The sequence below is a fragment of the Sitophilus oryzae genome, unplaced genomic scaffold (assembly GCF_002938485.1).
Source record: "Sitophilus oryzae breed Bouriz unplaced genomic scaffold, Soryzae_2.0 scaffold_1190_pilon_pilon, whole genome shotgun sequence".
Taxonomy (NCBI): Eukaryota; Metazoa; Arthropoda; class Insecta; order Coleoptera; family Curculionidae; genus Sitophilus; species Sitophilus oryzae.
The window spans coordinates 954,893-970,064 of NW_022145827.1; the positions used below are offsets into that span (position 1 = coordinate 954,893).

Consider the following 15,172-nt stretch of genomic DNA (forward strand, 5'->3'; position numbering starts at 1 on the left):
GCAAGAATATTCATTTTCACTAAACATGAGGACATACTATAGCTGGATATATTACCAAAATATCTAGTAGTTACCTCATAGTTTCGAATTATCGCTTGTCAAATTTCTTTTGGCAAGCATTGACTCACTGACAGATCATCAAAATTCTAAGGTATTTTTAGATTCACAAACTTCGAATTTTTAATTTTTACCAGATTTTTTTTTCAGTATTTGCATCCCTTTTAAGGTTGATTCTCACTATACCTTTCGTTTCCATTATATATCCATTCCATATCCGTCCCGTATTTTTAAACGGTTTTATTTAGCTCGACCCGTACGGTATTTATTTATTTGTTTGTTTATTTGGGTCAAAATTAGAAATTGAAATTTAAGTACCTTCCTGTTGTCAGATTGATCTGAAATTTGGTACACACCTTTAGTTCCGATGACAATACAATATAGTAATACCAATAACATTGTAAATCTAAGATGGCCGCCGGTACAAAATGGCGGATTTCATATTTTTCCACAACCCCCTCAATATGGGTATCAAATGAAAGGGCTACACTAGTAGAATACTGTGATTATGACAAAATTTAAAATCCAAGTGGACGTCGTTACAAAATGGCGTATTAGGTGAGGGCATGAGTAGTCGTGTCCAGAACAGTTGTGTCCAAGATTGTGTGACGTTAGGACAGATAAAAAAAAATAGGTGATTAGATGTACCTACGTAGTTAACGGTAGCTTTACCACCCAAGTTAAGGTAATAGGTTAAAACGTGCTGAGGACTGTATGGCATTAGGGTGGCTAAAAATGTAATGTCGCAAGCGTTTTCCCCTCAAGATTGGGCGCCTCTTGTTGTATATTATAGCCTTGCCCCTCTACTGGACCTCTGGGGGGGTCGACCGTTAAAACGTCCATTACTCGTGGGAACAACATGGAAACAATAAATTAAAAAACAAACAAAAATAAAAACGAAAATGCTACACAACGAAAAAGAAGGCTCGAAAAGGCGAAAGAAAAGTATAGAACGAAACGTGCAAAAGAAAGTGAAAATGAAACCTATAGTCGACTACAGAAACGAAGAGAACGGTTAGCAACAGAAACACCTGAGCAACATGATGCCAGGTTAATAGCACAACGTGAGAGACAAAGGCAGCTGGTAGAGTCCTGAAACACCTGAGCGTCATGAGTCCAGACTAGCATCACAACGTGATAGACAGACAGAGTTGTTAGCGGCAGAAATACCTGAGCGTCATGAGTCTAGGCTGGCCTCACAACGAGAGAGACAAAGAGAGTTGTTAGCGTCAGAAACACCTGAGCGTCATGAGTCTAGGCTAGCATCAGAACGCGACAGACAGAGAGAGTTGTTAGCGTCAGAAACACCTGAGCGTCATGAGTCCAGGCTAGCATCACAACGTGACAGACAAAGAGAGTTGTTAGCGTCAGAAACACCTGAGCGTCATGAGTCTAGGCTGGCATCACAACGAGAGAGACAAAGAGAGCTAATAACATCAGAAACAGCTGAGCAACGTGAGGCCAGATTAACATGCCGGCGTGAGAGACGAAAGGAGTTAGAAGCTTCAGAAACACCTGAACAACGCCAAGACAGGTTAAATAACCAACGCGAGCGTGCACAGCAACGCAGAGCTGAAAATCATGTACAAGCGTTCGAAAATGCTATTAACACATCATGCATACACGTTTGTGACATTTGCACGAAGCGTTGTTATCCTAACCAAATTCATACTGCACGTTACAACACAGCTGCATTAGGATATCTACCTGCAGAACTGTCTTTAAAAACAACATTACTTTTATGTTCGCGCTGCCAAACACATGTGACCAGTAAGAGAACAATAGCACCATCAAAGGTGTACTGGAATAATCTGGACCCAGGTTCTATACCAGACGAGATTAAAGCGCTGACGCAAGCAGAGCAGCGTGTGTTGTGTAGAATCATCCCGTTTGTTAAAATCATAAAGTTTACTGGGCTATACGGGCAGTATGGTTTCCGCGGACAAGCAGTGCTGTTTGCCCAAGATATCTTTGAGGTCAGTGAAAGATTACCTCATATGCTTCCAAGATCTTCTAGCCAGGTAGGTATCGTTGTAGTTACAGAACGTTTGGAGAATTTGAACATCACACAAACGAATTAAATAGAATGAGGAATATTCGGTAGGCATTTCCGTTAAATACTAAAAACTAGAAAATAAAAAATCGGTAAAAAAACTTTGGTTTTATCTGATGTGCACTGAAAACTAGAAAATAATAATAACAATTAGGTATTTTGAACTTCTAGTTCAGAAATATTTTAGTACTAGGCAGAATAGCTTTTAGGCATATTAGACTAAAATAAAAACGTGGGGCCCCTCTGAAATCCTACCTATGGCAAAGCATATCTTTATACTTTTGTAGATCATGAGCTCGGCGTTCGCTGGTGAAGCCGCCACGGCTGGTTATTGATTGTCAAAATCTCCAGTTACGATTATAGTAAGTCGATGCAATCCACACTTAGTATAGAAGAAAGTATTACAGCAATAGTTAATGGGCCCCACGTTTTTATTTTAGTCTAATATGCCTAAAAGCTATATATATTCTGCCTAGTACTAAAATATTTCTGAACTAGAAGTTCAAAATACCTAATTGTTATTATTATTTTCTAGTTTTCAGTGCACATAAGATAAAACCGTTTAACTTAAAAGTTTTTTTACCGATTTTTTTTTATTGTATACACGCTATACGTATGGTTCTGTTCCGTACAAGTTCCATACTTTTTAATGTACAATTTATACCACTGCGAAAATTTAAAAGAAAATGCACGATTTAAAAAAAAACTCATAGAGATCTTCCTGGGGTAGAAATATACCACTCCTAAAAAAATTTGTACTTATTTAAAACTCACCCTGTATATTAATATTTGAAATTATAAAAGAAACGATAGCCATACATAGCTACAGATGCCTGACCAATAGGTACATTTATATTTGTTTAGACTAATAAAACGTTTATATTTTTTTTTATACGTTTATAGGCTATCGTTTATAGGCTATCGTTTCTTTTATTGTACAGGGTGGCGCACCTCATTCGCCTCGATTGATTATACGAAAACGAAAAGATGTAGAAACAAAATATTTTATGGGTATATGTGGGGAGGGGCAATGTACACAATTTAAAATTATTTTGAAATATACAGGGTGTTTCAGAACTAAGATCCATACCAAAGTTATATTTTCTCTTATGGAACACCCGGTATTTTATCTCATTTTGGATTCCTGGGCCCCAAAAAAGGCATTTATTATAAGGGTTAAATATGTTTAAGATCTTTGATTTTTTAGATATTTAAAGATTTAAATTTGTATGCTACAGTAGAATAGATTATTAACACTTTTCAGAATTAATTCTTGTGGTGAGTTTAAAGGTAGAGATATAAACTTTACTGGAAAATGTTATTGCTTCCTTAAATTTATACAGGGATATCAAAAATTGATGATCTATTTCAAGGATTTATTTTACATAAAAACTTCGTTATTTCAAATACAACACCCTGTATTTTTTATAATAAATCGAAGTAAATTCAAATGCTCTTTCAAACTATATTAGGGTTTCCTATACCTATCTAGCTCAGATTTTGAGTAAAAAATGATTTTTCAATAAAATGGCAATCAAGAGGGCTGGTGTCGCCATGGCAATTTTCTAATGACAGTTAGTAACTATTTTCAAAACCGAAATTAGTTTATGGACTTATTTAAATTTATACCAGTTTACTTTTATTAATTTACCTACAATAGTTTAATAAATAATATTTATTAAATATGTATTTATTATTCTATCAAGAAAAACGAAGAAGTAGTTATTTGATTTATTTTACGATGGCTTGTAGATATATGGACTTCCTATAAAAGAGACAATTATGGCAAATTCATTTTCCTCACTTCCAACGACAGGTTTCTGCCTAATAGGTTTTTAATAAACCACACTACCAGCTCTACGAAATAGGACAAGTAGTTTTTCTAAGGAACGCTTATCAGGAAAATTCCTATTTTTGGACACCGTTAAGCATAAGCTCTTGAGGCCACAAAGAAACAATTTCCTCACAAATTAAAACACTAGTAGCATATCCATTCGTTTCGCCAGCAGATACTGCTTTATTTTTCTTGATAAAATAATGAATACTTATTTATTAAACTATTATAGGTAAACCTAAGTAAACTATTATAAATTATAAGTAATAATGTCTATAAACAAATATCGACTTTGGAAATAGTTACTAATTGTCACTAAAAAATTGCCATCGCGACACCAGCCATCTTCATTGCAATTTTATTTAAAAATCGCTTTTTATTCAAAATCTGAGCTAGATAGGTATATAAAACCCTAATATAGTTTGAAAGAGCATTTGAATCTGCTTCGGCCTTTGAATAAGAAGACTAAGGAAGGAGCATATTAAAAATCTTAGGTACACCGCGATGGGCCTCAAATATGGCCGACTTAAATTCCGGTTTATCAGTGCCGTTCTAATTTTATTTAAAAATCTAAAACTATGATGTAGGGTAGACTTGGGGTAGACTCAATAATTTGTTATTTTATTTTACGTTGTGAATAAATGTTGGTAGTTATTAAAATTGTTATAAAAATATATAATTCTAATAAAAATAGATAAGTTATAATAAGTATTTATTAACACAAATAGCCGATACGCTACTGAAGCAGGTAAGTCAAATTAACGTATCAAAAATCTTTGACATCTGATCTTTGACAAGTAGTAAATAAAAGCTAAAATGCAAGAAAATATATAATTTAGTTAATTTAAGTGAATTTCATAAATGATCGGTTTACTACACGTATGTATATTATATAGTCACTTACTAGCGAAAAGTTGTTCCATTATTTCACTCAATTTTTGCCGAGATCTACCACACGCTACACAACCAACTATTTTAGAGTTTTTTCGATAAATCGCGATAATGTCACTGTTAATTTAAGTTCTGCCACAATTTCCATCTAGATTTACTACCTTTATACAACTATCAGTAGTAGAATAAATAATAAATAACATAAAATAAGCTCCGTAAAGACTGACAAATCCACAAAATTTCAAATCAAATTCAAATGTGTCAAATGAATCGTTAAACCGAACTGTCAAGGATCCCCACCCTAGAGAGCTTTTTCCGCCCACCATGCATGAATACATGGATAGCATTATGCTCCTTCCTTAGTCTTCTTATTCAAAGGCTTCGGCTTATTTTAAAAACTACAGGGTGTTAAATTTGAAATAACGAAGTTTTTATATAAAATAAATCCTTATAATACATCAGCAATTTTTGATACCCCTGTATAAATTTAAGGAAGCAATGCCATTTTTCAGTAAAGTTTATTCCTTTACCTTTAAACTCAGCAAAAGAATTAATTCTGAAAAGTAATGTACAGGGTGTTAATAATCTAATCTATTGTAACATGCAAATTTAAATATCTTTAAATATCTCAAAAACCAAAGATTTTAAACATATTTAACCCTTATAATAAATGCCTTTTTTGGGCCCAAGAATGCAAAAATGAGATAAAATACCGGGTGTTCCATAAGAAAAATATAACTTAGGTATGGATCTTAGTTCTGAAACACTCTGTATAGTTCAAAATAATTTTAAATTGTGCACATTGTCTCACCACATAGGTATACGCCGGGTGCGCCACCCTGTATATTTTTAGTTTACTCTTTAGCATAATTATTATTTCCTGACGTTTACGGACAATTAATTTATTTTTAACCCTTTTTCTAAACAGTTTTAGTCCGGTACTAAATTCCTTCAAGCATCCACTACCAATCTGGTTAAAGGAACCCATTAAATACGCCTAATTAGGAGTACCCACTTACATACTAAAAGAATGGTATCAATCACTTTCGATTATTTACAGTAATATAAACCACCTACCAATTTGATACTCAATCATTCTATTCATTACTCAAGCCAAAGCAACATCTAGTCAAGTTATCGTTTAGTTTAAGTCGTATCGATTTTAAAAATGTTTATTAAAAGTGTAGTAGCCTTGTGTATCATCGGTGCAGCATGGGGTGCCCCCCAACAAAAAACAGAGTTTTGGAAAGGCACAGCTTTAGATTCAACGGTAGAGAAGTTGAAACATTCTTGTGCTGAACAAAACAGCTTTGCATGCTTTCAGTTTAAGGCTTTTTCGTTTGTGGATAGTGTCCTTCATGGGGGTTATCTAAAAGTAATTTCTTCGTCATCGTCTATTACTAACATTTTTATTTTTGTGGTGCAATAAAATTAACAATATTTTGTATACCTTTTTTTTCAATTTTTATTATACTTGCTTTAATTTGTTTCTAGTATTTTATGGACACAATCAAAATCAGTTCTAATGGATACGAAAACGAGGTTTCAAGTAAAAGATCCGGTGATTCTATTGAAGACAGCATCGAAAACTTTATTAAATCTAAGGATGTAACCTTCAAAGTACCTGTTATTGGTGAAGTTACCATGGATTCTAGAAAACTTGACGATGATGAAATGAACTTTAAACTGAAGTTTGGATCTGAAGTCGAAGGTAAACTTAATATTTTTCAATTAAACCATATACACTCAGATGCAAAAAAACGCAACGGAATTTTTTAATTTAATAATATAATAAAATAATTAATTATTTTTTTCGTCAATTTTTTTATAGAATTATATTTTTTTTATTTTTAGCCCTATTCTCTTGATTTTTTTAGCAAACTGGCTATAAATCTATTAACTTTAAATCGTATACTCAGTTTTTTATAAACTTTAATATTTGGCCGATTATACAGGGTTAATTGTAAAGTTGTTTACTACCCAAATTTTAAAACACCCAACATTATTTTTCTATCAGAACCATGCTTCTTGAGCATCTTGTTTTTTGACTCAGTTCAACAAATGTCTTGGTTAATTTTTAAGAGCTAAATGAACTTGACACCAACAAGTTCCAATATTTTCAACTGTCATTAATTGATGATCATGTTATTTTTAAATATTACGAGGTGTTTTTGTTGACTATTATCGTACTGTCATATCAACACTATATTAGAACTCTATATTAAAATTTAAAAAAAACGTTAAAACGTAACGATATAGGTTTGGTTTTAATAAATATTAGTAACACTAACAAAACTAAGGATATTAAAAGAAAACATAACTGTAATAACTAAGTGTACAGGGTGGGTCAAATTCGACGCTTTTAAATGGAAACACCCTTTTCTATAGGAGATAGACAAAAACTAATATCAGTGTCTGGAGCTCAATTTTTGTCAAAAACATGATGGAACTGCATATCGATATCTGTACCGTTTCGGAGTTACGGGGTGTTTTTCAAAAATATGCATTTTTAACAAATCGCTGTAACTTTTTTGCTATGAAAAATTTTGTATTTTTATGAAAACATTTCCAAAGCACCTTTTTACGCAGAATTTAATGGTTTGAGTGTAATTTTTTTAAAATTAATAATTTAAGAATTATCAATAGAAAATTTGATTTTTTATATGGGACACCCTGTATATTTTTAATTTATTGAAAAGAATTTAAAATTACCTTTCCAAAAATATAACACACTTGGTATTTTGCTTGATTCCTCTTCGAGATATAGAGTATATAAAAATTCGCCCGCTATAAATAAGTAGGCTTTGAACGGCACCGGCTGTAATGCAAAAAAATCTAGCTGTGAGCATCAATTAAAACGGAAATAATATTTGCTATGAGAGATGAGAGATGCAGAATTTGATAACAATTTAAAATATATTTAACCAACATCAACAGATTTAAACTATATCTAATAACAATAAAAATAAATAACCAAGACATGAGATTTTGCTACAGGTGTTCGACATATAGACTGTCTTCTGTTATGGACAGACGGGACCGTTTTTGAACATTCATCGCGGAATTCATTAACTCAGTGGGGGGTGAAAGGTATCCTCTCATAACTACTAAGTATTTCTAATTCTTGTCTAGATTATACGGAAGAACAAGGAACCTTTATTCTTCCGCAAATATATCCATAGGATTAGATCTATGGGCTCTAAGTCAGGCGGCCTCGACGGCCAACGGCTGGGATCTTCGTTAGCTATACAATTATTATTCTTGATATTGGCTGCAAAAATTTGTTGATCACTTCAGCGTTCAGAGGCGGTGCGTCGTCTTGCTGGAAAAATATGTTTTCGAGTTCCATTAAGGGCATACCATCAATAAGGGGTCCAAAGCCTACTAGTTAAAAGTGGCGAACTTTTAAAAATACTCTATTTCGAAGGGGATTATAACAAAATATCAAGTGTGCTATATTTTTGGAAAGGTAATTTTAAATTCTTTTCAGTTAATTAAAAATATAGAGAGTGTCCCAAATAAAAAATCAATTTTTCTGTTGATAACCCTTAAAATATTAATTTTAAAAAAATTATACTTATACCATTAAATTCTACGTAAAAAGGTGCTTTGGAAATGTTTTTATAGAAATACAAAATTTTCCATAGCAAAAAAGTTACAGCGATTTGTTAAAAATGCAAATTTTTGAAAAACACCCCGTAACTCCGAAACGGTAACAGATATTGATTTGCGATTTTCACCATCATGTTTTTGATGAAAATTGAGCTCAGACGCCGATATTAGTTTTCGTCTATCTCCTATAGAAAAGGGTGTTTCCATTTAAAAGCGTCGAATTTGACCCACCCTGTACAACCAAACAAGAAACTTGTAAAAATACTCTAATATTTTGTATTGCCTCCCCCGGCTGCTACAACTGTCTGTAGACGTCGGATCATACTGCCAATGAGGCTGTTGTAGGGCAATAGAGGCAATATATTGTGTTATGTTTTCCCATTCTTCTTCAAGGACCAAGCGAATATTCATAATTTCGGCCATTTTCAACACGGTCAATGATTTTTGCTCAATGTTCGACACTAAGAACCATAATCAATCTTAAAGAACAATAGTCATCAAAGCCACTTCGTCATTTTGAAGAATAACATCGAAAAGTAACGATAATTAAAAAAAAGCGAAATGTTTGCGGCAAGTTCATTTTGCTCTTAAAAATCAACCTAGGCATGTGTTGACATAAGTCAAACACATATATACAGGAAACATGGTTTTGACCGAAAAATCATGTTTTAGGAAAATTTGCTCACGAAAATATTGCAGAGGGTGTTTTAAAGGTAGGGTACAACTCTTCGTTTAACCCTGTATAATAAGTCATATACTAAAGATATATACACTGAGTTCATGAATTAAAGTTGATATATTTATATAGAGTTTGCTAAAAAAATCAAGGAAATTGAGTGTATTTCTAAAGTCTTATTAAGAACCTCGAAATTAGTGTAATTAGTTAGTGGTTTCACCTATACTTTATATTAGTTTACGACCATTTACAATGTCTAGAATATACATTACGTATTAAAAATAAAATTAAAATTAACAGAATACCCTAGCAACAGCTTGCGATAATCTGTTGTATCCATAGAGAAAGCCTAATAATTAGCTTATAAAACAATAAACTTTCTATTTCTAACCACAATTTTTCTTGACGAATTATAGTCAAAGGTCAAAATGACCACAAAACATCCCTCTTTAGAATTTTGACTTATATGTCATGAAATGAAAGTAAAAGAGAAACCCTTGAGTTGTGCGAGCACACTAAATTCATTAAATATCGATACCTACATTATATTTAATCTTTTTTAAATACATTTTATTAACTGTAATGAAATAGGTATATTGAAATTACATGTTTACATCAATAACCCCATCGAACGTTTATAAAAATAAAACAATTATTGATGTTATTATAAATTATGTATTTTACATACCTATAAACTAAAAAAAACGTACAAAACAATTCGAAACTTTCCGGGGATTTGGAAATCGAAAAAAACTGACATTTTTGTTGGCGCAATTAGGATTAGGAACGCTACAGTTCTTCTTCGCAGGTTTGCGTTCTCGGTCGAAAAAAAGCCATTGCAATTAAACATGAATAATTAAAATAAAATGTACTTGGTAAAATAAGAACAAATAAACCAGTTATTAATGAGGAAATTACCAAAATCACACACCGAATATTCACAAAATACGACAAAATTAAAATATTGACATATTTAAAAAACTAATGAATATTCGTTAACTTTTTAATGACTAGCGGTGCCTCTAGTATTTGTTCACACAGTATAGCTTTTACTTCCAGTCATTGCCATTACAGAAAATGTTCTAAAGTGGGATGTTTTGTGAAAATGACATTACTAGTGGAAAAAAGTTAAAAGTTTGTAAACTGTTTTCCACTAATTGAAAATTACTGATATTATTATAATTATTGATATTAGAAGAAAAAACTTCTATGCTAATCGAAACCATTAATTTCGAGGTTCAGAATCAAGCTTTAATCTTAATCTTTATTTTTCTTTGCAGAACGTGGAAAGAAATCCAAACTGAAGAAAGTATTTATTCCAATCCTTACTTTCATCCTTCTGAAGGCCATCACCGTGGTTCCATTTTTGATCGGTCTACTAGCCCTTAAGGCGTGGAATGGACTACAGTTGTCATTCTTCTCTTTCGTTATTGCTAGTGGATTGGCAATTTTCCAATTATGTCAGAAACTGGCTACTGATTCGCATGCACCTGTTGTATTGGATCATCCACCTACTTATCAACAAAGGTCGTTTGATCAAGATGCTTCAACACTGGCTTATTCGGCGTACGCTCAGTAAATGTAAAATACCTGAACCACTTATTTATAAATAAATTATTTGTGAATAAATATATATGAATTTTATTGAACTGTTCTGAATATTTTATCATTCTATTAAAAAATCAAGGCATATCAACATCTAGAAAAGTCATAGTTAATCATAACATTATTTGATGTAAGTAAAGAATGTTTGATGATTTCTTAAAACATATGGTTTGTACTCTTACATAAGCAATTATTGTTTACGCTCATTGGCTATTCTTAAATGAATGTTAATAATCATGTAAATTTTACTTCAATCGGCATTAATTTTGTATTTTCTTCTTGCTAATTTTTTTGCCAATATTACAATTGTGCCTCATAGAATATATAATGTGCAATAAATAATATTTTTTTTTTTTTTTTTATATTTTTTCGCCTTACGTTTTGGTCAATTTTTCCCTATTATATACAGAGTGAGTCTTAAATAAATGCCAATATTTTTAGAGGTAGTATATTTCAAGATATCAGAAACACGTATATGAGGCACTTTTCGTCAAAAAAAAATGCAATTTTTTTTATTTTTCTTTAATTTTCAATTAAACATAATATACCGAAAATGTAACGTAGGTAGTAGATCAAATTTACAAGAAATAAAACCCAGAAAAGATCCAGTGGTTCTCAAAATTTAAGCAAAAATTTTCAAAATAAAATATCTCAGTTATTTTGGACTTAATTGAAAAACGGTAAGGAGAAAATATGTTTCTTTAATCGAGATCTACCAGCACTGAAAATTGAAAATATTTGCACTCATATAAGACTTGCACTGTATACCATGTTATAAGAAATAATGACGAGAAGTTAGACAAAATTGACAATCGACTATATTTACTATTTACCATTAAATAACCTATTAACCATAAAACATAGTAAAGTTAAGCCATTTCATATTATTTTTTTTTAATTATTGTAGTTGATACTGATCTTGCAGTTTGTTAGATAGTTAACAGATTAGATTAGATTTAACATCTGAAGTTGTCATCAGAAACCATTCAAGCATTAGTGTGGACATATATACTTTTAATTACTGATATTATTACATTGTAATTCAGATCCGGGTTAAAAAAGTATTTTAATATATTCATCATAAATATTAGCGATGGGAACTATCGAATGAATTAGACTATCGAATGGTTAATGAATGAATGATTTCAACTATCGAATGGTTTTATTCGAATAAAATCATTCATTCATTTGTAAACTAAAGCATATGTGACAACCTCGCCGTGCGACTAAATGGTTATCGTTGAGCCACGACTATCGAATGCTTTTGATAAATGAAATTTAGTATTCGTTTGGATTTTGTATGCGTCAGTGCATTATTGGTTCTTCCAAATTTTTATAACTTCGCCGTATAAATACTGTGCTATTTTGCGTTTATTAAAATAGTTAAAATACTAAAATAGTAGTTATTTTTTAATTTTATTTATTGACGATTGTGTGCATGTGCAGGTGGTCAAAATTTTTCCGATAATTTGTGTGGTTTTCCGTAGTCCGATCTTTCAATTATTTCATTTTATATGGTATATGGTCTATTTTTAAGGGAAATTTTGAGAAGTAGCAATTTTTAAGAGAGATGAGATGAACTTACAATTAATTTTAAAAAATACATATTTGTATTTTAGATGTTTTAATAATACCTATGAATTAGTTGGAACTTAATAATTATATTTAAGTAATGTGGTTAAATAAATGGTTATCGAACTCAAACTATGGGGTGAGAAAATTATAATGAAAATTTTACACGTGCCAATTTAAAAAAAAAGTTAACGATGTTTGTATTTTGTTTATGCTAATTCTCTTACATGTAGTTTTTTGCGAAGAAATATTTCATTTATTTTTAAAGTAAATGCCAGTAAAAGTAAATATAATTTTTAAATAGTAATATAAAGCACCTAATATAAATAATTTTGATTTCTAATTTTTTATTTATATTTTCCTTCCATTACACCGCTTGCTTAGAAAATTAATAAATGTTTATATTTCAGGATTTTAAAATTTGTTGTTAATATAACAATTTAGTTCTGTAATTATTATTATTTAATAAACCAACGTTGCCAAAAAAATTAGAGACTATATTATTTTTAAATAGGATCTAATATAAATAATTTTGACATCTAATTTGTTGTTTATATTTTGCTACTACTTAAAAAAAATATTTATATTAAATGATTTTAAAGTTTGTTGTTAATAGGTATAACAAATTATTACTGTTATTATTATTTATTAAACCAGTCTTTGGTTAAAAACATTAAAAATAATTTTCCTACATCCAAAATAACAAGTATTATTGCAGTGTAACAACAGAATATTAATAAAAAAATGCAGAATATATAGACATACTATCCCTAACTAACTAAAGCCAAACAATAATATTCTTTGCTAATATCAACTAATACAAAAATATGGCAACAGCGCCCTTCATAATGTATTTTCTGTGTAAATACTAGCACCTCAATAAAAAAAATAATGTGTCCTTATCTATATATGACTCCGCAAAAATCAAAGATGCCGGCTTCTTTCATAGCATTGCCACCGACCGCTTTCTCGGAAAAAAACCTACGTCGCCGGGCGACAACTAAAATTCAGTTAATATTTTATTATAATCGATCCTGACGAATAAATGAATGAATTTTATAAATGAATGAATTTTATAAATGAATGAATTTTATAAATGAATGAATTTTATAAATGAATGGTTTTTGCTGCCGAATTACTAGAATACAATATTTCAAGGCAGATGACGGATCTATTCGATAATTTTTATTCGAATAGTTTTCAACGAATGTTTTCTTACTAACTATCGAATTATTCGAATGAATTGCAACTATCGAATGTTTCGATAGTATTCATTCGATAGTTCCCACTACTAATAAATATGCATATAAAACTTTTTGGAGCAGTAAAACTTAAACGAACTGATTTTTATTAATATATTTTATATATAAAATAAATTAATAATATAAAATTATATATTATATAATTTCTTTAACATCAAACCAAATCAGAGTAATTTTAGTAACTATGTTAAACATATTATGCCAAAGCACGTAATATCACTTAGTAAGAGTTTCTTTAGTTAAAAAAAACAAACCATTTTAAATATCTGAACAAATAATGAATTTAAAATACCGAGTGCGCCTCAAAAGTGCCTCACCCCCTATAACTTTTTTATTTCTTCAGATAAAACAACGAGATTTGGTATGTTAGGATATGACATAAATTAGGATTAATTGACGTATTTAATTGTTTTCGGTCACTTCCGGTTTTACCGGAAATTACTATATATTTTACCTAAAATAAACTTTTGATTTTTAAATGGCATCCTCGGTATTTTTTTTTACTTTATTCGATAGAAAATAACATTCTGAATCGAATGACATATCATATGTCAACTTTTGAGATACAAAATCGTATTTTTAATCATATCTCAATTTTTTCAAATGGAACGAGGGTGGTTCATTAGCATATTTGGAAAAGGCATTTTTTTACGAATAATTTGATACCACACACTTGGTATTTCAAGTCAAATTGTCGTTATGAACCGCATGCACAATTTCAAATAAACCATATGGGAAAATGCCAAAAGTTTACATATAAAATATCATTCTATTCAGAGTGTCATTTTCTATCGAATGAAGTAAAAAAATACCGAGGATGCTATTTAAAACTCAAAAGTTCTAGTAATTTTTGGTGAAATCGGAAGTTACCGAAAACAATTGAACGCGTCAATCAATCCTAATTTATGTCATATACTAATATACCAAATCCCGTTGTTTTATCTGAAAAAATAAAAAGTTATAGGGGTGAGCCACTTTTGAGACGCACCCGGTATAATGTGTTTTGAAATATGTACAAAATACAGGTTGTTAATTTGATTATTACTCGCGGCAAGAGCTTTATGGTTGAAATATGGCAACCTCGGCCCGCTCATCGATAGACGACGCAACGCGACGGAACGAGTCGGCCGAAAACCCTATAAGTGCATGCGTTCTCAATAGGCTGTGTTGCCATTCTGTTCCCCTATAAGTAACTGTCGATTAACAACCTGTATAATTGATTTTAAAATATGTAAAAAAGAAGTATAAAATTAAATAAAACAAATAATTTATAACAAATACGTATAATCTAAATGTAACGTGTGAAATATAAATGTATCTCAACAGTTAAAAGTCCTTTCTGATAAAATTTTCGGATAGGATTAGCATTTTTGGCTAATTAAACATATTCTTTTGGTAATTAATGACAAATATAAATTTGAATGCACAAATCATGCAGATTTGTCATAAAAAAATTCATAAATTTTTGATCTTTAATGAAATTATTAAAAAATTATCATATATTTAAATGTTATTTACCTAGAACTTATACAAGATCATTTCATTTACTCCTTTAAGAAACAAAATTAAATTCAAGTTAGATATACAAATGTGTAGGTTAAGGAAATATC

The 15,172-nt window shown here is 30.7% G+C and overlaps 1 protein-coding gene across 2 annotated transcripts; it reads left to right on the top strand.

The window, feature by feature from the left end:
* Window positions 1-5,948: 5,948 nt before the first annotated feature.
* Window positions 5,949-10,752, top strand: LOC115891702. Of its 2 annotated transcripts, none has more exons than XM_030912243.1 (3): window positions 5,949-6,210; window positions 6,330-6,546; window positions 10,404-10,752. In XM_030912243.1, the coding sequence occupies exons 1-3, from the start codon at window positions 6,004-6,006 to the stop codon at window positions 10,700-10,702; spliced, it is 723 nt and encodes a 240-aa protein (XP_030768103.1). In that variant the 5' UTR covers window positions 5,949-6,003; the 3' UTR covers window positions 10,703-10,752. The 2 variants fall into 2 exon arrangements, with proteins under 2 accessions (XP_030768103.1, XP_030768104.1); XM_030912244.1 differs by having other exon boundaries at window positions 5,949-6,105.
* Window positions 10,753-15,172: the final 4,420 nt, after the last annotated feature.